General features: G+C 39.1%; 1 protein-coding gene across 6 annotated transcripts; it reads right to left on the bottom strand.

Annotated features, from left to right (window-relative positions):
* Positions 1–841: 841 nt before the first annotated feature.
* Positions 842–24564, bottom strand: MIX23 (mitochondrial matrix import factor 23). 6 transcript variants are annotated; one of them, XR_008624852.2, is made up of 6 exons: positions 24419–24564; positions 12910–13035; positions 9410–9556; positions 6827–6881; positions 6584–6714; positions 4215–4276 (listed from the first exon to the last, which is right to left on the bottom strand). XR_008624852.2 is itself a non-coding variant. In XM_003825191.5 (5 exons), the coding sequence occupies exons 1-5, from the start codon at positions 24467–24469 to the stop codon at positions 1126–1128; spliced, it is 435 nt and encodes a 144-aa protein (XP_003825239.1). In that variant the 5' UTR covers positions 24470–24564; the 3' UTR covers positions 842–1125. The 6 variants fall into 6 exon arrangements, 4 of the variants coding, with proteins under 4 accessions (XP_003825239.1, XP_054966319.1, XP_054966320.1 ...); XR_008624851.2 differs by having other exon boundaries at positions 6813–6881; XM_003825191.5 differs by lacking the exons at positions 6584–6714; positions 6827–6881 and adding an exon at positions 842–1176 and having other exon boundaries at positions 4217–4276.
* Between the last annotated feature and the right edge of the window lie 81 nt (positions 24565–24645).

Below are 24645 nucleotides of genomic sequence, written 5' to 3' on the forward strand. Positions count from 1 at the left end.
AAGAACTGAATGCACCACGGCCAGCTTAAAGATGGAAGGAGCCATGTGTCAAGAAATGTGGGTAGCTTCCTGGAGCTGAGAGTGGTACCTGACAGTCAGCAAGGAAATGGGGACCTCAGGACCACGATGCAACAATCTGGCAACTCAATGAGCTTAGCAGCAGACTCTTCCCCTAGACTCCAGACCAAAGCCCAGCCTGGGACTCAGCTTGATTTCAGCTTTGAGACCCTAAACAAAAAAAATTCCAGTCAAATCTGCCCATTTGGCCTACAGAACTGTAAGATACTGTTTGTGGTAATTTGTTAAGCAGCAATAGAAAACTAGTAACATAACCACTCCATACTAGAAAGTGGTTTTTTTTGCAAGGACCAAATCCTGTAATTACAGCAGGTTTGTTACTAACTCATTTGCTGTCATGCAAGCTCTTCCCTGCTTTTCCCTTTCCTGAATTTCTGCTTTCCTTTTCCATGACCATGGAAATACTCTCCAGGAAAGAATTCCACCAAAAATTAGTTTTTATATCTGAAAATAAGATCAGTTAAGGTACTAAAAGAAAACTTCTTTGGACATTGTCCAGCTTATAATACTGCCCTTTTGTAATCAACCCACAAAGATAAATCAAGGAATAAACTTATCAATAACCAAAAAGGTCCACATCCATGCCAATAAATTTATAAAAATTAAAAAAATACAATACACATCAGATATTGAAAGTGCATGCAAATTCTCTTATGAGAACTGTCTTACAACCTGACAGGATATTAAAAAAATAAAAACTAAAAATTCGATAAATAAATAAAAAGAGAACTGTCTCAACATAGAAAACAATCAAATAAATATGTACACTGAGTCAGAAAATTATTTTAATAGTTACAAAACTTTTTTTTTTTTTTTTTTTACAGAATCAGTATAAAATAGCAGTTGATTTCTCCATAATTATCAGAATTATTTATACTTGAGGTCTTGGCTAAGTGGGGCTGAAATCAACAAAAGGTCTTGGACTGTTGGCTCAGAAATCATCCTAGAAAGCCCGCCCTGTTGATATCTGTCATGCTTAGCTCTTATGAGATGACCCAGTCCTTAAAAAAAAAAAAAAAAAAAAAAAAAAAAAAAAAGAATCTCTCTTTATTCATTCTTTGGAGGCTTGAAGTGAATTCGGCAGCGTTCATTAAACACCTAAAATATTGAAACAGAAACAAAAGTCATTGAGTTATCCTGCATAAATCAGGCCTGGAACTAAATTCAATTTAGTAGACTTCAAAAGGCTATTACCATTTTTGTCCTAAGTCAACAGATTTAGGAAACAGAAGAGTTTCCTCAGCAGTTCAAACTGACTTATGAGGTGCCAAATGCACCGAAGGCCTTGACATCCATTTACAAGACAATTCTAATATTTTAATAAAATTTAAGTTACTTCGGGAAAAAATCATCAAGAGCCAGGTAATTTAGTTACTAGCAAACATTTCAATTTCATATTCTGGACATTTTTTAAACAACAACACAAAAATATCTAAAATAAGTTAAATAAAGAGTGCTCAATAACTAAATGTCCACATGGAACTGTGTTAAATAAAAATTTGGTATGGTTATTCAATGGAATACATGCAAGGTTAAAAATAATTTATGTTCTGATTTAAAAAGATCTCCAAGATTATCAAGGGAAAAAAACAAAGTGTGAATAGTACAGTTTCACTTGTGTAACAAAGGTAGAAAAATACACACACACATAAAATTAGAAAAGGTGTGAGTATCTGAAAGCATATACCATCTTTCAGAGGGGAGGGAAAGTAGGAGGTAGCTGAAGGAGAGGGACAGAAGGCAGAATTTTTACTGTATATTACTATTTTTAAAATTTTTAAAACATTTTTAATATTAAAAAAATTTAAATCATGTCAAAAATTTTAAGTGTCCAATTATAACAATTCTGAAATTGAAAAGAATTTCTTCTCAGAATTTACCCCCATACATCATTAATGTAAAGAACAAATCACTTTTTAGGTTAAAAAAAAACAAACTACCTATGTTGGCTGCCATTGACTATTATAAAAATAAAAGAAAAATCTAAACACAGAGGTTGTGAGGTACTGTTACTCTATTTCTTTTTATTTATTTATTTTTTTGAGACGGAGTTTCGCTCTTGTCGCCCAGGCTGGAGTGCAATGGCGTGATCTCGGCTCACTGAAACCTCCACCTCCTGGGTTCAAGCAATTCTCCCGCCTCAGCCTCCCGAGTAGCTGGGACTACAGGCACCCGCCACCATGCCCAGCTAATTTTTTGTATTTTTAGTAGAGACGGGGTTTCACCTTGTTGGTCAGGCTGGTATCGAACTCCTGACCTCAAGAGACCCACTCACCTCGGCCTCCCAAAGTGCTGGGATTACAGGCGTGAGCCAGTAAAGTGCTGTGCCTGACCTATTATTCAATTTCTTAAGCTGAGTGGTAGATACATGAATATTCATTTTATTAATATTCATTAAATTCTACATGTCACATAATCTTTCGCATATGCATCTCACAATTAATAGAAAATATGTAGAAATTATATAGACTCTGTCTAGCCCTTTTGTCTTACAATTCATCTCACCCATTTCCAGCCCTGACATTTCCCTGAAATTCCCAATCAGACAAGAGGGAGGCTTCAGTTTAGTGGCCTTGACACACTGGTTGGGGTGATATATACAACTTGGCTGAGCTTCTCCAAATCCTTTTCCCAAATGATTTCCTATCCACTTCTGCTGGCCCACTGCACCAGAGCACCATGGCTACATTTTCTTCTTTTTAAAACAAGTAGGGGCCTCATCTTCTGTGGAGAGGATAGAACATATTTTCTTTAAAACTAATATTAAATTCAAAATATTTTACATATATCATAAACTTCTGCACTTGTTTTTTCAAGCCAGATGTTTCATTGTACCCCTTCCCCATCCAATCCCAAGAGTAAATATTATTTTTCCAGAGAATATAAATGGGAAATATTGCCAAATCCTCTCAAGTGACAGACACCTTATCATGTTGGTGGAAAGGGCAGGAATAGGAAACCTTGGCAAAGAGGATAAGATAGAGAAATGTGATAAAGCAAAGAAAGCCAATTTGTATTTTGCAATGTGTTCATGTCTCAGCAAGCTGGTACATTCTGGTTTTGGTTCAGCTAACCTCTCTTATAAGCATACAGTTTAACAACATTCCAGTAGTTAAATTCAAATGATAAAACAGAATTTTCAGTACATTTTCTAAGATTTAATAGATTTTTGCCCTTCGTAAATCTTTTAGAGTTTTAGAGAGGGGTAAATGGATATACTTTTTCAGAAAACTAAAGTCAGAGTTTCATGAATTTTGACTATATGTAAGTTTCTGGGATCTGGTCCCCTAATCTAGTTCCTAACAAGAACTATGCAATGATAATAAGGAGCTTGTAAATCTATGAGCAATAAAAAGCCTTATCAGATACCAGTAAAACTACATATAATAACAAGTTTTATGATCAGGTAAGTTAGAAGACAAGCAACCGTATAGGTTACCTAATGATAGGAAAACTTAAGGAAAGTAACTGAGCTCAAAAAGGCTAATTTGAACAAATAGCCTCCTTGAAGGTTCTGAGTAGTAACTCTAAATAGCAACCATGCCTGTAATTAGTGTTAGGAGACATAGAGAATGTCTCTAATGCTGTTATGATGGCAGCTCATTCAGTTCTATCATATGCTTATAAAGCTAATTTTGTTTTGTTTTGTTTTGGTTTGGTTTTTCTTTTGGAGATGGAGTCTCATTCTGTTGCCCAGGCTGGAGTGCAATGGCTTGATCTCAGCTCACTCCAACCTCTGCCTCCTGGGTTCGAGCGATTCTCCTGCCTCAGCCTCCCGAGTAGCTGGGATTACAGGCTCATGCCACCACGCTAATTTTTGTATTTTTAGTAGACACCTGACTTCAGGTGACCCACCCACCTTGGCCTCCCAAAGTGTTGGGATTACAGGTGTGAGCCACCTTGCCTGGCCCTGTAAAGCTAATTGTTATAAAATGGCTCTAATTAGATGCTAACTGCATCCTGCTCTCCCTACCCTCCCCCCGCCCCCAAAAGGTTACAATCCTCAATTGTAAATGTAAACGAGTGATCTCTACTTTCCTTACAGCCTCAAGGCACTCTTTACTCCCCCTCCCTTGGTTTCCCTTTGCTAGTTCAGTTTCCCTCCTACTTCTTTCCAAACACCAACGTTATTTTATACCTTCCAGCTCCTGTCATTTACCACTTCTTCAACATTCAGTTCTGACTGCATCCATTTCAACTGCAAGAAAAAAAAAATTGAAGTTATAAAATTTAAAGAGCAAGAAAAAAAATTGAAGTTATAAAATTTAAAGAGCTAAAACCACACTCATGTTTACCCAACAAAACCTGCTACTACTCTAGTATTTTTGTCTGTTAATGGCAGAGTTTGGAAGCTTCTTTGACACAATCAGCTTTCCCCATATCTAATCAATTGCTAATCTCAAACTTTGCTGCATATCCTAATCACTTTGAGACCTTTAAAAAACAAATATCCCAAGGCCAGTCAGTTCACAGAAGACATACAAAAGGCCAGTAAACATAACAAAATGCCAATCTTACTCCAGTATAAAGAAATGCAAATTAAGCCATAACATGGCAGAATGAATAAGTTTGATAAAACCTAACATTAGTGAAGGTATGTGAAAAGATATACTCATATATTCTTAGTAAGAGTATAAATTGTTACAAATTCTATGGAGGGCAATTTGGCAAGACTCATAGGAAATGTACATTCTCATGTCCTTGAACCCAGTGATTCCAGTTCTAGAGATTGATCATACAACTACAGACTTGCAAAGATAGCACAGAGGAAAAAAAGGACAAGGAAGTGCAAACCTGACCTGAATAGAGAATTAAGAAAAAAAACCCTCAGGGAGGAAAGAGAATATACATGGAAGTGATCTAGAAAGGCATGCGTTTCCTCACACCTTAACCATACAGTCAGAGGTCTCAGGCTAAAAATGCCAAGTCTTTCTAGCTTTCTTTATAACTGCCAACCTAATTACTCCAACAGAAAAGCAGCCAATTCCATTGCCAGGCCCTGAGAGCAGGACTCACCATACTCCCAGTAGCATTTTGTTAGAGGACTTGAAGGGGAAAAAGCTGGCTAGTTCCAGGTAGAAGGCTTGAAAATATTCAGGAAAATGAGGAGAAAAAAGCATGAACTATAGGTTGATGCCAACTAAGAGGTTAACACCAGGATGATTTCCTCAGGCCAAAGTGAAGAACCCAGACCAGATTTGGGAACAAAATGTCAGAAAGCTCAACAAGATCTGGGCAAGCATGAATCTGACACCTAGGCCAAAGACCCTGGCCAACCAGGAGCGCAGTTCAGGCAGGAGGTTTGAGAAATTTGTGGCAACAACGATAAGAATGGAACTTCGGACAGATCCAATGGCTCCTTGCAAACTCCCTTCTTAGATTCAGAACTGGTGTCAAAGTGTAGGCCTGTACATATGGCTAGAACTGTGGAACAAGGAGAAGGACTGCATTCTGACAATTAGTCCTGTGCTGTGCAGTAGTAACAAGCCTGAAGAAGCCCACCAATGCAACCTAAGTTCCCATTTTAATCAGCCATACAGACCAAAATCATTAAAGCTCCACTTCTCTGACAAAGCCTGGACTGACTGCCAAAGAAATAATTTCAGTTGAAGAACAGTGTGAAAGTCACTAAGATAGTCTTCAAAACTGCTCTCAAATATTTAAAGGGATACTATGTAGAAAAGGGTTCAGAATTATCCTGGGTAACTCCAGAGAGAAGATTAAGAAGCAGTACTTACATATCATGGGAGCAGAATTTCACAATATGAAAATCTTCGAACATTAGAACTGTCCAAAAGAGAATACCCTGACACTGAGACAGGGAATCCTCCCCTGTCACAACACCCTGCCCTTAAGCAGTAGTGAAACAAAAGCTAGAAACCACTGGTTGGTGATATGACAAAGAGGATTAATGCAACAAATATGGAGTCCCAGAGACTCATGAAGGAAAGAAACTGCTACTTTGTAGCAGCCAATATGCTAACTCTTACTTACATCCTTGAATCCTCCCCGCACATGCCCCCAAGAAATAAGAAGTTATTAGGTATCAACTCCATTTTACAGATTCAAAATCAGACTTTTCAGAACAATTAATACACAAGGTTACAAAGCCACCAAGGTAGGTGGGATTTATTTCCTCAGAGCTGTCTGCCTTTGGATTATTTTTTAAAATTCTACAACATTGCAGATATTACAGCCAACTTCTAATACAATTTTATCGGTGCTACCAACAAACTGTCACCTTTGAGACAGTTGTCTTTGAGACTGTAGGTCTTCAACAGGTAAACTTAAGGCCACTAACATGTGATAGCAGTTATAGAGGTCCAGCAACGAAGGTGCTTTTTTTGAGTTAAATATTCAGGTAAACTAGTGGGGATTTTTGACTGGCATCTGTCTATAAATAAAATATACTCACTAAAGTATCTGACTATTAGTCACAACTTAAAGAAACTGACTGAATGCAGGGTCAGAAGAGATGGGTTAAAGTCCCAGTTCTACCACTTACTAGCTTGTGGCTTTGGGGGTGTCAGTTAGTATCTCAAGTATCTCTGAGTCTTTTTCCTCAGATAGAAAATGAAGAGGTAGAGCTGTACCATCTCCAAGAGCTCTCTCTGATTCCATAATCTTCATAGCAAACTTGAAAATTGAAAAAAAAAATTCACATTTCCTTATTTGCTTATGTACTACCCCATGGTTACCCCCAACCCTATATGTTATCAAGCTAGAAAGCAAACCTCATGCAACTCACTGATTGGTTTCTAAACCCTCCTTGCAGTGGTCATCCTGGTGATTCTATCTGGGCCCTAAAGACACAAGGGCAGATCTCAAGGCTGAGCAAATTGTGTGTCACAATCATTCCCAAACACTCAGTAGAGTTTTGAACTTTGCTCTCCACTAATGAGTCACTCTGTTGTTTGACTTGATCTGCAAACAGTGACTTTTCAGTTTCCAATTTAACAGCCTTTGTCCTGCAGTTTCCTTTGTCAACACCTTCAAGAGCGTTGAAATACAAACTCCAAAATTACTAGACTTTCACCAGTTTTATATAAATTATCTATATGCTGGCTGGACACGGTGGCTCATGCCTGTAATCCCAGCACTTTGGGAAGCTGAGACGGGCAGATCACAAGGTCAGGAGTTCGAGACCAGTCTGGCCAACATGGTGAAACCCTGTCTCTACTAAAAATGCAAAAAAAAAATTAGCTGGACATGGTGGCAGGCACCTGTAACCCCAGCTACTAGGGAGGCTGAGGCAGGAGAATCTCTTGAACCTGGGAGGCGGAAGTTTCAGTGAGCCAAGATTGCACCACTGCACTCCAGCCCAGGCTATAGTGCGAGACTCCATCTCAAAAATAAATAAATAAATAAATAAATAAATAATCTATATGCCTTCATGAACAGCAAGGGGAGTAAGATCAACATCACTGCATAAGGTCACTGTCCAAGGGATCCACCAGTGCCTGTGGCATGAGCAGGTATGGAATACAGACCTGACGCAGTAGTCATGAACAAAGAGAGCAGCAAAGACAGTGGCTGAGTCCTGGATCCAGTGAGACATCCAGAATTGGCGGAATGATCGAAAAAGTGCAGCAGCCTGGCCTACTCACCTTGTGTGCAGCCAGCTACAAGGAAAGAGGTTTCTTTTCTTTTCTACTAATAGTTTTCAATAGATGACGAGGTCCCCTTTTCAAAGTTCAGCTACATCTACTAAACAAAGGGCAAACTTCATGACTGTGCAGTATGAAAAGCATGACTCAATCCCACAAGGATCCGTAAGTCACCTATTATGCCATCTTAAAATACAAACATGAAGTCAGGTGTGATGGCTCACACCTATAATCCTAGCACTTTGGGAGGCTGAGGAAGGCAGATCACTTTGAGCTCAGGAGTTTGAGATAAACCTGTGTGACATGGTGAGACTCCATCTCTACCCAAAATGCAAAAAATAAGCTGGGTGTGGTGGTTCGCGCCCGTAGTCCCAGCTACTGGGGAGGCTGAGGCAGGATTGCTTGAGCCCCAGAACCAGAGGTTGCAGTAAGCTGAGATTGCAACACTGCACTCCAGCCTAGGTGACAGAGTGAGACCCCGTCTCAAAAAACAAAAAAAAAAAACATGATTTTGATAATTGTACACTGGTCCTGTAGGAAAAGTCCCTGTTCTTAGAAATAACTAATGAGTTTAAGGGTAAAGTGGTACAATGTGTATAACATAGTCTCAAAATGGTTCATGAAAAAACTGTATTTATGCATACAGGTGTGTGGGGAGACAGGGAGAGGGAGGAAGGCAGGGAAGGATGAAGAGAAGGAGAGAGGGAGGGTGAAGAGAAGGAGAGAGGGAGGGTGAAGAGAATGAACTGTAAAGCAGGTGGGGCAACATATAAACAATAAGTGAATATAGGTAAAGGGCACATGGGAGTTCCTTACACTATTCTTACAACTTTTTGGTAAGTTTGAAATTATACAAGATAAAAAGTTACCCCCTAAGAGTCCCCTCAAAAGAAAGACAGCAATAAATCCCACATAATAAAATATGCTGTATTTTTCTATTGTTTCCTTGACACGTCACATACAAGTGCTGTAAAGAAACAGTTCTGCTGCATTAACTGTATTCTGAAGTCTACACCCTATCTACATTATAGTTGATTTGGGAAAATAAGGCTTCCTCTGACACATCCCTAGGTAGGTACTTGCTGTTTTCTTAAAAGTAAAAACACTGCAGGGATAGGGGAGGAAATGGGAAAAAGTCATGTCCAAGAAAAAGCCAAAGATCCCTAGCAACTTTTACACAGTAGGGAAATAAATTATAATGAGGTACAAGTAAATCTGGTTATATTTAAATCATACTATATTTTTATGGCTAACGAGGGTAATATCCTGAAGTTAAATAGTCTATATTACATTTCAGCAGATTTCTACAGAATGAAACTGGAGCTATTTCCAAAATATATTAGAGATGTTTTTCTCAGGTTATGTCTCAAAAGGCAGATACTGTACAGATGTGATTTCCCCAGAATTTCTGATGTGGTACTTCACCTGTAGTGATCCCTTGTCTTTAATAGTGGGAAAGAAACAAAGAAATGAAAATAAATTATGACTGTGCTTATTTTAGACAAAGCTGCTATGCTGCATTTGTTCAAGAAGTGCACATTAATTTACCAATTAATAACTAAACATAATAAAATAAAGCTCACTAAAAATGAAGCACTAATCTCTTGATCATTTTTTTAAGTAACTGCCATATTATATGCCAAAATTTTCATATTAAAAATTTTACTTTGAAGGCTACAATTGGAAAAACTTTGCCTGAGAAATGTTAATTCTGTTCAACTTACCTTTGTCTGCTCTTTTCTAAGTTGCTTTAATAACGTTAAATCGTCCAAATTCTTTTCTCTCTCTTCTCGGAGGTTTTTTACTACTGCTGAAGTCTGGGCTATACAATTTTTTATGACTCTGTCTCTACTGGCATGAGCTGCCATCAACTAAAAGAACAAAGGAATGAAAGGAGAAAAAAAAACTGCATAAATTTATCACATTTTAGTGTTTTTCAAAAAAATCCTTGAGACTATAGAAATTCAATACTTTCTAAAACAATTTCTGACGACTGAAACCATGAAAGAGAAGATTGTGTTGAATCAGCTACCTCATCTAAAAACATAACTGGCAGCATCCCTGAGGGTGGAAGGTATGAGGTCTGGGGCTGTCCTCTTCCTCAATATGCTCCTGGTATTGACTTCAGCTTTCCTTCTGCATTCCCCAAGCTGGGCTTTTCTCACTTCAGTTTCCTCTGCCCTACACCACTGACTTTCCCCATGATTCCATTCATGTGTTCCTCTATTCTACAACCACCCGCACACACCTGGCCACTTAAACGGCTATTCTTCCTCTCTTTGTCCTTTCATATTTTTTCCTGTCTCACATTGTCAACAAGTGAAAGAAATTATAAACTAAGTCATGTATAGAAGATTTCATTACAATAAATAACAAAGAATGCTACCTTTACCTTCGCAAGACAGAGCCCTTTTCAAGATTATAAAATATAAGTATTGATAAGGAAAACTTATATATGAAGCACAGATTAGTGGTTGCATCAATTGTGTGTGCTGATTGAAATTAAGGATGTCTGACAGAACAACTCTTGATAACCTCCATCTTAATGCAACAAATTAATAAAAACAGTTCTCATTTATTTCCCATCTTGATTCTAAAGTATCATGGTCATGTTTCAAACATACTTCCATAATCATAGCCACATTTTGATAATACCCCAAAATCTGCATTTGTTAAACATTGTTTCAAGTTCATAGACTTTATTGTTCAGTATTGATTTTTATGTTTACCATGGGAATAAATAATGTAAAGCTAGAAAAATGTCATAGATTGAAGGGAATATGCTCTAATAAGATCTCATTGAAATTTACAAGTTTTACCTTGAGTATACTTTTGAGATTTGAAATTTCTAAAATGAGTGCTTCCTAATAACCTTACTGATCAACTCCTAGGAAGAAGCGTTATTTGAAAAGGCAAATATCCCTTCTTCAGCTACAGAAGGAAGCTGGGTCAGGGATTAAAGTCAGGGTGAACATGAGCAACTTGGATATTTCATAGAGTTCTGCTTCTTGACTGACATAATACTTAAGGGAACTCAGTGGTACTTATTGGTATGGGCACTCTGCTGCAGGCTCGATCCCTGGCACAAAGCTACTTGAAAAATTAAGCTTTACTTCATATACATGTTGCTGAATCCTTCCAGGATATAGATACAGAGAAAAACTCAAACACACACACAGGATTTCCAAAACAGAAGAGTTCTAAATTTAGTATGCAAGCTTATCTTGATTCAACAAGGAGATAAAAAACAACAACTTGTGATTCTCACAGGGCCTGTTAAAAAAAAAATGATAGCAGTAGCAGCAAACATTTTTTTGAGACAGGATCTTGCTCTGTCACTCAGGCTGGACTGCGGTGGTGTGATCTTGGCTCACTGCAACCTCTGCCTTCTGGGCTCAAGCAATCCTCCTGCCTTAGCCTCCCAGGTAGCTGGGACTGTAGGCGCACACCACTACGTCCAGCTAATTTTTGTATTTTTTGTGGAGATGTGGTTTCGCCATGTCACCCAGGCTTGTCTTGAACTCCTGGACTCAAGTGATCCTCTCACCTCAGCCTCCCAAAGTGTTGGGATTACAGGTGTGAGCCACTGCACCTGGCCAGCAATATTTGTATACAAAACACTTAGTACTGTAAGCACTTTATAACTCAATGCGCCAACAACTCTATGAACTAGGTACCATTATTATACTATTTTACAAATATTAAAACTGAGGCAGACAGCCGGGCATGTTGGCTCACGCCTGTAATCCCAGCACTTTGGGAGGCCAAGGCGGGTGGATCACTTGAGGTCAGCAGTTCGAGACCAGACTGGCCAACAGGGTGAAAACCCTATCTCTACCAAAAAAATACAAAAAAAATCAGCCAGGTATGGTAGCGTGTGCCTGTAGTCCCAGCTACTTGGGAGGCTGAGGTGCAAGAATCATTTGAACCCAGGAGGTGGAGGCTGCACTGAGCTGAGATTCTGCCACTGTACTCCAGCCTGGGTGACAAAGTGAGACACTGTGTCAAAAAAAAAAAAAAAAAAAAAAAAAACTGAGGCAGAGGTTATGTGACATAATCAAGGTTACCCAGCTAGGAGGTAGCAGATGTGAGATTAATCTAGATCTAGAGTCCATATTGTTAATCACTACACTATAAACGTCTAGGTTAATAGGAAGATTGTAAATGGAAACAATTTTATAGATTACAGAGATTATATGAGTAGTGAGGTGAGAGAGGAAGTATCACCAAAGTGACCATAAATTCTAGTTCTTCAGACAGAGGTACCCAAAGAAAGTGAACTGTCAAACAACCTCATAGCCAATTAGGACTAGGTCCCATCCTGTTGACTCCCAATACTGAATTCTACTCATTAAAGTCCACAATCTTATGATTTTCTCAAAGAAGACTTACCTGCTCATTTAAAATAACATACTTTAACACAGAACAAAAATATCAGTAGTTAATGCTCTGAATTTAACTGACATGGATAAGCTTGTCCAAAACTGATCTGAGAAAGGCAGTTTAGGTTTTAAGGATGCCTTCTTTACGACTATGAATCCAAACAGTAACCTTGTGGTAGAGCTTAAAATAGCAAGTGTCATTTGAACTTTAGCTTCCAAATTACTGAAAGAATATAGGTAAATAAACTATAAAAAAGATTTTGCTGCATCATTATTTCCTTCTGCTTTTGGAGATTAAAAAAGAGAAATAAAGGGGGGCAATGAAAAATATATACTTGAGAAACCAAAGCCTCAGGAAAGGACAACTGATCCACTGGCTTTCCTTCTCTCCCAGTTGCCAAATGCTTCTATTCCCCTTCCTGAGGAGTGACAAAAGAAGATTTAAAGGTGTGAAGGGTTTTAATTCTTCCTTGTACCAGCTGCCTGGCTTTTTAGGACTGACGTGCTCACAGTCCTGGCTCTTGTTACTGTTTTACTTCACTGTTTCACTCTCCTCCTTTCATTCCTTTGTACATAAGGTCTCCTCAAGTTAAAGGCTACAAAACAACTGCTCCCATTCTTTAGAACCATTTCTTCCCAGGTTTGGTAAGATTTCACAAGCGTAAGGTCACACATTTTCTTTAATGTGTAGTAACCAGATCAAAACTTATATACACCATCAAGTATAGGCAAAGAAAAGATGTCATTCCTTTAGTCACAGTCGAGTTACAAGATAACTGATTTCTTATTCAGCCTGCAAAGAAAGGCATGAAAGAAGCAGAAGACTCAAAAAATACACTTACAGACTCATAAAGTTGTTTACAGGTTTGGCTGGCATCAATTTTCCCTGCAAAGGAAGCTGTTGGAACCGTAGTGTTTAATTCATGTACTATTCTGTCATCAATTGTCCTCATCACCTTGAGTAATTCCTATATGTATTTAAAATAAAAGAATATAACCCAAATGGAAAGTTAGTGACAAAAAATAAGCATTTAAGTAAAAAATAAAGCTCTTGGATATTTTACAATCCTTTAAGTCAGGAGTGAGGAAACCAAGCCAAATACATGCAACCATAAGAAAATGTTCAAGGACAATAGGTAGGTTAAGTAATGGTAATCCTAACAGTGGGCACCAATTCTGCCTCCTTGGCTCAAATGTGATTGTCTTAAGGGTTAAGACTGTTTTACTCATGTTGAAATCCCATTTGCTGGCACGGTGTTTAGCAAACAGTGTATGCTCCTTCCACCTTCAGCATACAGCCAATAAAGTGTACTACTAGTTTTTACTTTTTCTTAGTAACCATAGCTCATATGTTCCAAGGATCCCTCTTACCTCAGAAAGCCTCCAACTCTCAAAAAAAAAAAAAAAAAAAAAAAAACCAACAGAAAAATAATATCAAAAGGGCAGGGAACTTAAAAAGACTGGTAGTAAGTACCTATACAGCACAACCCCTCCTACCCACATATGATCAGTGTACTTCTTTTCACTTGTCACTAGAGAAAGGCTGGACATCAGCTACATCTCGTCTTCAGTTAAACTCTGGGAGAAGTTTCTGGCAGTATATCTTTCTCTTTCTTTTTAGTTTCTCAAATTTACAAAATATTCAAACAAGAACAACAACAACAACAACAACAACAAAACACAGCCACTTAAAAAGCATCAAGAAAATGGCTGGGCACAGTGGCTCACACCTGTAATCCCAACACTTTAGGAGGCTGAGGCAGGAGTATCACTTGAACCCAGAAATTTGAGACCAGCCTTAATGACAGACATAGTGAGACCCTGTCTCTACAAAAAAAAAAATTTTTTTAATTAGCCGGACATGGTGACTCATGCCTACAATCCTAGCTACCTGGGAGGCTGGGGCAGGAAGATCACTGAACCCAGGAGTACAAGGCTGCAGTGAGCTATGATCACACCACTGTACTCCTGCCTGGGCAATAGTAAGACCCTGTCTCTTAAAAAAAGAAAGAACGAATGAAAATAAAACAGAATTATATAATACTAGGAATATACTTATTATTGAAAACATCCAAGTTAATATTCAATATTAATATGTATTAAAAGCAACGTTTGATTCTTTTTCCCTCAATATACTATGCTACTTCTTACCTTTGCCAAACTTAAATCCATGACTGAAACCAACTCCTTTCTTTCCTCGTCCATTTGTTAAAATAAAAATTATTATTATTACTTTCATTTTAGAAAAGTTAGAAAAAAACTTTAAATAAAAATCATCCATTTAAATAAAAATGTTGATAATAGTTAACCATTATCAACATTTTAATATGTCCCTTTGGTCTTTTTTCTACACATACCTATTAATGTTTTTATACAACTGAGGTACTATGTAACATTTTAAAATCTGGCTTCAAGACATTATATTATGAGCATAATATAATGTTGCTAGAAATGTCTTGAAAGTTTTTTTTTTTTGAGACAGGGTCTCACTCTGTTGCTCAGGCTGGAGTGCAGTGGCGCGATCTTGGCTCACTGTAACCTCTGCCTCCTGGGCTCAGGTGATCCTCCCACCTCAGCCCCTCAAATAGCTGCGACCACAGGCATGTGCAATACACCTTGCTAATTTTTTTGTATATTTTTGTAGAGAGAGGGTTTCACCACATGGCCCAGGCTGGTCTTGAACTCCTGGACTCAAGCGATCCACCGGCCTCAGCCTCCCAAAGTGCTGGGATTACAGGCAAAAGCCACCGCACCCAGCCCTGAAGGTATTTTAAATAGTTGCGTTTAAGTATTCTATCGTGTTCAAGCACAACTCATTTGGCCACTTTCTCATTAACAAACATTTAGGTTGTTTCCAATTATAAACCATTCAGTCCATTCAATCTAAGTCTGTAGTCTAGATTCTGTTCTATCATTCCACTAATTTTTAATTAGTGAATTTAATGGCCTTTTCTATACCTCAATCTAGAAGTGAAACGGCTTGCAGAAGGCTCATAATTCAGACTAATAAAACACTAGCAAATATCAGGTCTAAAACCAAGTTCATTATCTTCTCGTCCTGTATCTTTCTATTTTTTTAATAGTATTCTCTGTAAACTGGAATTCTTAAGGAATAATCTCAATGTATTCATTGGGCAACCACCACACATAGTGAAGGATATATGTATTGTGCTTAAGTGGTAAATTCCAAACAAATGATGGCAGTACTATTTGGGGAGTCCAAAAAAAAAAATAGGTAAGTAGAAGACAGGGACCCACCTTGCCACTTTACCTCCTATGACTGGCCTATTTTTTTTTTTTTTTTTTAAAGCCCCTTTAAATTCTCTTTCAAAACCTTCCTTTTCGCTATCTAAACTGAACTGATCTTCTGAGGCCAAGGGTTAAGTTGTACCTTTTGGATAGAGGTTTCCTTGGTTATGAAAGCCCTCAGCAATATTTGTCTTTAAATAATGCAGCAGTAAGAGACAGTATCACAGAGCTCATTATTTATTAACTCATTCTTCATATAATTACTGTCATCCCTTAGTATCCATGGGGGTTTGGTTCCAGGTCCTCCTATGGTTAACAAAATCCAAGGATGCTCAAGTCCCTGATATAAAATGGCACAATATTTGTATATAACCTATGCACATCCTTCCATATACTTTAAATAATCTCTAGATTACTTATATCTAATACAATATAAATGCTATGTAAATAGGTGTTAGTTACACTGTATTGTGTAGGGTATGATAACAAGAAAAATGTCTGTACATGTTCAGTATGGATGCAACTTTTTTTTCAACTATCTTCGATCCACGGTTGATTGAATCCATGGATGTAAAACCCATAGATATGGGAGGGCCAACTGTCCTATGTCTAGCATGTGTCAGGCACCATTCAAAACATCAAGGCTACAGTAGCGAATAAAAGAGGTCCTTGCTCTTATAGAGCAAAATTCCTGAAGGGGGAGATAGAAATTAAACAAGTGTCCTATAAACAAGATAATCTCAGATACTAAAAAGTATATGAAAAAGAAAACAAACTAAGGTGATGAGATGAAGAGTGACTGAGTTGTGCTTGGGGGCTACTTCAGATAGACATCAAAAAAGGCTTTTCTGAGGATGTAACATTTGAGCTAAAATCTAAATGACATGATTGAACCAACGATAGGAACATCTGGGCTGGGGGTGGTGGCTCATGCCTGTAATCCCAGCAATTTGAGAGGCTGAGGCAAGGTAGGAGGATTGCTTGAGCCGAGGAGGTTGAGGCACTGGTGAGCCATGATTGCACCACTGCACTCCAGCCTGGGCAACACCGCGAGACTCTGTCTAAAACAAACAAACAAACAAAAAAACTGGTAGCACTAGAATTAAGGAGAGGTAGTTGGACTTAGGATATATTTTGAAGATAGAGCTAACAGAAATTGCTGAATTGGTGGTCAGGGACGAGAAAATAAAATAGCATGACTTTCAGGCTTGGGGCCTAAGCATCTAATTGTATGGAAGTGCCATTAACTTATGGTGGGGGGAGACTGGGGAAGGAAGAGACTTGGAAAGAGTAGGAACATCAAGAGTTGTATTCTGACTCAGGCTATCTGGTGATTACTGTTCATTGTCTGTATGTGGCAATAGTATGGTGTTAGAAAGTTGTAATCTTTTGGAGATATAGACAGAAATTTTACAGAAAAAAATGATATGGTATTTGGGATGACCTCAAAATGATCGGATTAGGGTGGGATAAGTGGTAGTAGCGAACAGATGAAACAAGAGTAGCCATGAATTAGTTAGTTGTTGGAGTTGGGGGATGGGTACATGAGCATTTGTGGTACAGCCTTCTTTTGTGTTATGTTTAAAATCTTGCATAATAAAACTTTTTTTTAAAGTTTTGTTGTGGCAACAGATATTGGTAAGCATGCAGAGAAAAGGGAACGCTTATACACTGTTGACGGAAATGTAAATTAGTACAACCTCTATGGAATATGTGGAGATTTCTCAGAGAACCAACAACAGAACTACCATTTGACCCAGCAGTTCCACTACTGGGTACTTACCCAAAGGAAAATAAATCATTATATAAAAAACACACCTAGAGGATGGGCGCAGTGGCTCACGCCTGACTTTGGGAGGCCGAGGTGGGTGGATCATGAGGTCAGGAGTTCGAGATCAGCCTGACCAACATGGTGAAACCCCATCTCTACTAAAAATACAAAAATTAAACTGGCATGGTGGCGCGCACCTGTAATCCCAGCTACTTGGGGAGGCTGAGGCAGGAAAATCACTTGAACAAGGGAGGCAGAGGTTGCAGTGAGCCGAGATCATGCCACTGCATTCCAGCCTGCCTGGGCAACAGAGAGAGACTCCGTCTCAAAAAAAAAAAAGAAAAAAAAGACACCTGTACTTATATGTTGATCACAGCACTATTCACAGCAGCAAGCTAAGTGTCCATCAACAGTTGACTGGATAAAGAAAATATGGTGTACGTATACACACACATATATATAGAATACCATGCAGCCACAGAAAAGAATGAAATCATCCAGGCGTGGTGGCTCACGTCTGTAATCCAGCACTTTGAGAGGCTGAGGTGGGTGGATCACCTGAGGTCAGGAGTTCAAGACTAGCTTGGACAACACGGTGAAACCCCATCTCTACTAAAAATCCAAAAAAATAGCTGGGTGTGGTGGTAGGTGCCTGTAATCCTAACTATTTGGGACTCTGAGGCAGGAGAATAGCTTGAACCCAGGAGGTGGAGGTTGCAGTGAACCAAGATTGCACCATTGCACTCCAGCCTGGGAAACAAGAACGAAACTCTGTCTCCAAGTCTCCAAAAAAAGAAGAAAAATTATGAAATCATGTCCTTTGCAGCAACATGGATGGAGCTGGAGGCCATTAAGTGAAATAACTCAAAACAGAAAATCAAATACCAAATGTGCTTGCTTATAAATGGTAGCTAAACAATGGGTACATATAGACATAAAGATGGAAAGAATAGACATTGGGGACTCCAAAGGGCAAGGGTAAGGAGGAAGGTGGGGGGTGAAAAATTACCTGTTGGGTACAATGTTCATAATTTGTGTGATGGGTAAATTAAAAGGCTATCAAGCAGGTGCAGTGGCTCACGCCTGTAATCCCAGCACTTTGGGAGGCTGAGGTGGGTGGATCACGAGGTCAGGAGTTTGAGACCAGTTTGGCCATGGCAAAACCCCGTCTTTACCAAAAATACAAAAAATTAGCCGGGCATGGTGGCGCACACCTGTAGTCTCAGCTACTTAGGAGGCTAAGGCAGGAGAATTGCTTGAACCCAGCAGGCAGAGGTTGCAGTGGGCTGAGATCACGCCACTGTACTCCAGCCTGGGTGACAAAGCGAGACTCCATCTCAGAAAAGAAACCTGTATATGTACCCCCAAATCTAAAATTTTTAAAATTAGAAAAAACAAAAAACAAAGCTCTGTTTTGGACTTGTTAACTTGTTTGAGATGCCTATTAGATATCTGAGTAGAAGAGTGGAATAGAAAGTAGAGTATGCCAGTCTGACACTGATCGGGGTGGAGTTATATTAATAAACTGATGTTCTTTAAAACCATGAAACTAGAAGAGATCACTGGAGGAGACTGTAGAAAGCGAAGGAGGCCAATGATTAAGGAATTCTTACATCTAAAAGTAAAGGAAAAATTCTGTGATGTCACGGAAGTCAGAAGAAAGGTTTAACGGAGGGATTGGTCATTTGTGTTGAATGTTACTAACTCAAGAATTATATGGGGCCAGGTGTGGTAGCTCACATCTGTAATCCCAGCTCTTTGGCAGATTCAGGCGGGAGGACTGCTTACGGCTAGGAGTTCAAGACCAGCCTGGGCAACACAGTAAGACTCTGTCTCAACAAAAGTAAAAAATTTAGCCAAGCATGGTGGCATGTGCCTGCAGTCCTAGCTACTTGGGATGCTGGGGCAGAAGGATCACTTGAGCCCAGGAGTTCAAGGTTACGGTTACCTATGATGTGCCACTGCCCTCCAGCCTTGGTGACTATGTCTCAAAAAAATTTTTAATGAATAAATAAATGATTATATGAACAGAAATTAAACTTTTAAACTTAGCAGGATGGAAATCAAGGATGACCTTAAAGAGAGCCATATAAATAGAGTGTTTAATGGACTGAAAAGGTAACGTGGCTTAAGTACACAGAGAAAGATAAAACATGGTGTAACATGAGGTCCATTATTAGAGGTCATATGATAGGATTTTAGTCTTTTCTGAGACCCACAGGGAACCAAACATGTGTTTTCTGTTGTGATTAAGGTTACATGATCAGATCTGTGTTTTAAAATGACTGCTTAAAGTGGACTGCAGAGGAACTAGAGTAGGTGTCAAAAGATCAGTTAGACGACTGCAGCAATCCACGTGAAAGATTACATCGTTTGACATTTCCTGGGGTTTTTATTGACTCTGAACTTTAACCAGTTTTGAGTTTGAACACTTTAGCCCGATTCATCTCCAATAAAACAATTTGGACATACTACTAAATTCCTTACATAGCAATGGGAATCTATCCACATTAACTATGTAATGAGTCCATCAATTTTATTGTCTTACCAGTGGAACCTATGGATTATCAAATAGTCATGTAGTGCTTAATGACAAGGAAACATTCTGAGAAACGTGTCATTGGGTGATTCTGTTGTGTGAACATCATAGAGTGTACTTACACAAACCTAGATGGTATGGCCTACTTACACACTTAGGCTATATAGTATAGATGATTGCTTTTAGGCTACAAACCTATACAGCAGGTTACTGTACTGAATGCTGTGGGCAACTGTAACACAGTGATACTTGTGTATCTAAATATATCTACATATGGAAAAGGTGCAGTAAAAATATGGTGTTATAATCTCATGGGACCACCGTTGTATATGTAGTCAGTCACTGACTGAAACATCATTATGTGGAGCATGACTGTGTATCAATTTTTCTGTGTGTACTAGAGAATTATCAATATATGATCTAGAGCTTGCCTTTAACATGGCAGACATTAGCCACGTGAGATTATTTAAATTAAAATTAAATGCAATTTAAAATTTAGTTCCTTAATTGCACTAGTCACATTTCAAGTATTCAAGAGCCACCTGTTGCTAGTGGCTATCATATGGAGATAGCATAAATGCAAAACATTTCCACCATCACAGAAAGTCCTACTGGACAGTGCTATATTCTAGAAAATATAATGACAACCCCTAAACTGATAATGTACTTGTTCAGGAATTGCTGAAAACTGTATGCCATTCTTAAATGTCACAGAAGAGATACCAGAAAAGCTAAAGAGAAAGAAAAAAAGGGAGGTAAAATGATTGGGGAAGGAAACATTGTAGCGAAATAAAGTGTGGCTGATGAAGTAGTAGAGGCATGCCATTTAGTCAATCATTTCAGCTATGAAAAGAAGGAGATTCGAATTTTATTTATAGGAACCTGTTGAGAACAGTGAATGTTCTGTCCAACATAGTAGCCCCTCAGTGTTTTTGTGGTGTAATGAGACAGGAAGTGATTTCTTTCAAAATTGAAAAGGGAGAAGGAAAAGAACTGTAAACCGTCTCACCAGGCTCACATTTCTTCACAGGGAAAAAAGTGCCAAAGCTTAGTTAAGGCAACTCCAAGAGGTTCTAGGCAAAAGTTTGGGCTGCCCTCACACATTGTGAGCAAACGAAGGTGAATGAAGGCACAAAAATGCTGCCATTGAATTATGTGGATCATCCATAAGGAATTACTGACTACCTACCTGAGGCTTAGCCCCAATGGCATACACTCCTGTCCAGAAATTCACCAAGAAAATACATAGAAGACACCCCTGAACAGAACAGACATTATACACAATAAACTGCAACACCTGTCCACAGAAATAATACAGAAATACACACAGTTCAATGGTTCTCTGAAGGCTGCATCTTGTGTAGAACCCTCATGAGCTTCTAAACATTAAATCACAGCCAAAGATAACTTTATAAATTCTGTAGTACCCCCAGCTTCTTCTATCTTTCATCCTCCTCAAAACAAGAAGAGATCTGATATATCATGAACCTCTCATTGTAGGCTGACTCTGAAATTATGCAGGCGTTTTTCTTGGAATGCATTTTATGTCTTCTCTCTAATTGATGGGGTAAAAATCTCATCCTCTTGGAAGGCAATTTAGGTATTGAAGGAGTGCCTATATTTAGTAGTGGGCAGGGGTAGAGAAAACTTTCTGTTGCCCCTACAATTATACTATAGTCTATTCCTAAGATTCATTCTCAGGTAAAGTTATTTTATAATTCTACATATTTTTTAGGGTACATAGGGGTGAGGAGTAGGAAAGGGGCCATTATATAACTAAAATACACTGTACTCCAAAGAATGATATGGAACTCCCTTAACCTTTCCTCTCCTCTCCCTTTGCCTGATGGTACCCAGAAGTAATGTCATTGGTACTTGACATCAAAGTCCCTTTTACATGATGCTCTTTTCAGACAGATCTGGTTCCTCAAACTCTATTTTTACATCAAAGCTCCCACGGTGCTTCCCCCAAACCAGAAACACAAACTTGTCTACGACTGCCAGAGTCCTCTAACACCCAGCATCCCCAGGACAGGAATAGAAAGCAGCCCTGTAAGCATAAAAGAAACCATCATTGATGCTAGAAAATAACCTATTTAGTACCTAATTACAATGTGATTCAAAAATCACTTATGTGTCAATGAATATTCCTAATAGAAATACTAATATTTAAACATGCATGTTGAAGTGCTGGGGGGTGGGTATGATGAAAGAGACACGTATGAGGACAATAATAAGAGACATGACAAGAGGCACTTTGGGATTGGATTTTAAAAGGTCTTATATGCCATGTTAAGAAGTTTATATCTAGTCATACGAACCCAAAACTCAAAAGCATAGCTTAGATTATAAAATTCAGAATATAATAGCATATGCCACAGTATTATGGAGATTAGATTGAAGGGGGAATATAGTAGAGAAAAAAAGTGCCAGAAGATAGGAAGGCCTGTTGCAAAGCTAGTTTCAAAAATGATATGGGCCTAAACAAAGCCACTGGCAGTAGTGATGAATCTTCCTAAAGCACCTCTTTGATCATCTCACCCCTCTGCCCAAAAAGGACTCCCTAACTCACACTTGACACACAAGGCTTTCCACAAATCTGGTTGCAATCTTGTGTAATCCCAATGTGCCCCTGTATGAATAATGTGTTCTAGCAATACTGATTTTCTATTTCCCTTAAATACATAAAACTTTTTTGTCTATTATCCTATTGCCTCTGCCTAGAATACCCCTAGTCCCTGCCTGCCTAAGGCCCAACTCTCTAAATTCTTTCAGCATTTTATTCTTTTTTTTTCCCAATATTTTCTACATTTTATAGCCCTACTTAGATTACGTTCCTTGTTTTATACTCCATCCACTGGGTTTCCGCAAGTGCCAGGAGACTAGTAGGTATCTGTTACGGGTTGAATTGTGTGTCCCCAAAATTCATGAATCCCTAATCCCCAACATGACTGTATCTGGAGATAAGGCCTTGAGGTATGTAATAAAGGTTAAACAGAGGTCATAAGGGTGGGCCCTAATCCGATAGAACTGATGTCCCTATAAGAAGAGGAAGAGATAGGCTAGGCGCCATGGCTCACGCCTGTAATCCCAGCATTTCGGAAGGCTGAGAGGGGTGCGGATCACCTGAGGTCTGGAGTTTGGAACCAGCCTGGTCAACATGGTGAAACCCCATCTCTACTAAAAATACAAAAATTAACCGGGCATGGTGGTGGGCACCTGTAATCCCAGCTACTCAGGAGGAGAATCGCTTGAACTCGGGAGGTGGAGGTTGGAGTGAGCCAAGATTGTGCCACTGCACTCCAGCCTGGGGGATAGAGCGAGACTCTGTCTTAAAAAAATAAATAAAAAATAAAAAATAAAAAGAGGAGGAAGAGATAGCAGAGATCCTTCTCCTTCCAGGTGCAGGCACAGAGAAGAGATAGTGACATAGAGAAGACATGGTGAGAAAGCAGCCATTTACAAGCCAGGAAGAGAAGCCTTACTATAACTAATTCTGATGGCACTCTTTTTCCCCCCTTAAATCAAACTGTATAGCCTAGAAACTGATGGCAGCTTAATCTTGGACTTCTAGTCTCCAGAACTGTGAAAAAATAAATCTCTATTGTTTAAGCCACCTAGTCTGTGGTATTTTGTTATGGCAGCCCTAGCGGACTAATACAGTATCTAATAAATTCTTGAATGCATGCTAAAATGGGATTCTAGGCACTCGATTTTAAACATTCTTTTCTGGATTTTATTTCAATTTGGAAATAGGATATTTTACAGAAGTACTAAATCTAATTTTTATAATGAAAAAGTAAGAGTTGCAAAAATTTTAAACACTTTAGGCCGGGCGTGGTGACTCACGCCTGTAATCCCAACACTTTGGGAGGACGAGGCAAGAGGATTATTTGGTGAGACACTGTCGCTACAAAATTTCTTTTAAAAAATTACCCGGGCGTGGTGACACGTGCCTGTAGTCCTAGCTACAGGGAGGCTGAGGCAGTATTCAAGAATACCACTACCTTCAAACCGTTCAAAGTACAAAGCTTACTACAGATAGGTCAATTTTTCAGTATCTTGGGTTAGTTAATAATGCAATACATATTTAAGATCATGATTTTGGAATTCAACTTTGTAACTAAACAGAAGCACATTTATGACTGAATTGGAACAGATAACTTTAATGGCAACTTGGTCAAAACCAGATCCCTATTCTTGCATTCAGGTGTTAATAATTAGCCCTAGGTCTCTGATATTTGAACATAAAAAGGCAAAACCTTTAAATATTACATCTTCTCTAATGGGCAATGATACTAGAGCAGGTACTATAATTAATCCTCCCTCCAAGCTTCCATACGTCCTGTCCCACAAAAATAGTAAATTGCACCAAGTATTTGTTTTATCAACTAAATAGCTCTTCTGCACCTTCTTCTCTCCCACAAAAACTCTACTTACAAAAGTAGGAGAGGAATGGCAGAAGCTGGAAACTGAGTTCAGGGAACTGCTACAAGATTGTTACAATCCTTATCCACGCATCCCGAGCTTTACCACAGCAGATTACCCAGAGCTTCCCAGTCAAGGCCGGAGAGCCGCGGAGAGAACTATGACCCCCCTCCTCCCTCCTCCTACAGAGCAGCCTCGCTCCCTAAGGCCAAACCCGCGCCCCCCATGACCTCCAATGGCTCGAGAAAAGAGCTTTGAATTGCCCGCTTTTTCCAAAGCTGGTTCATACTCCCTCGCAAAGCAGGGAATAGGGTCTGGGGACAAAAGGAGGCACATGCCTACCACATGAGGAAAACCCCATCACCTGGAACTCGGCGAACTCCTCACAGTTCACACCGCCACTGGGCGCCGCCATATTGGACAAACACGAGGACCCCGCTGCAGGCCAATCACCGCGGAGCAAAGGTGACCGCGGAGCCGCCTGACAAAAAATATAGTACGAGGGGAATCCTTAGGAAAGCTGAGTGCAAGGCTTGAGTTCAACGTGGTCCGCATCCACCTCGGAACCTGTCACCCTGCTGTCCCAACCCT

The sequence above is a fragment of the Pan paniscus genome, chromosome 2 (genome assembly GCF_029289425.2).
Source record: "Pan paniscus chromosome 2, NHGRI_mPanPan1-v2.0_pri, whole genome shotgun sequence".
NCBI classification, from domain to species: domain Eukaryota; kingdom Metazoa; phylum Chordata; class Mammalia; order Primates; family Hominidae; genus Pan; species Pan paniscus.

Coding starts and splice junctions, on each gene's coding strand:
- MIX23 (XM_055110344.1), bottom strand. CDS start 24,469: ATGGCGGCGCCCAGTGGCGGTGTGAACTGTGAGGAGTTCGCCGAGTTC. Junction 13,036..24,418: donor AGGAGTTCGCCGAGTTCCAG/GTGATGGGGTTT, acceptor AAATACATATAG/GAATTACTCAAGGTGATGAG. Junction 6,715..9,409: donor TTAGAAAAGAGCAGACAAAG/GTAAGTTGAACA, acceptor TCAATTTTCAAG/TTTGCTATGAAGATTATGGA.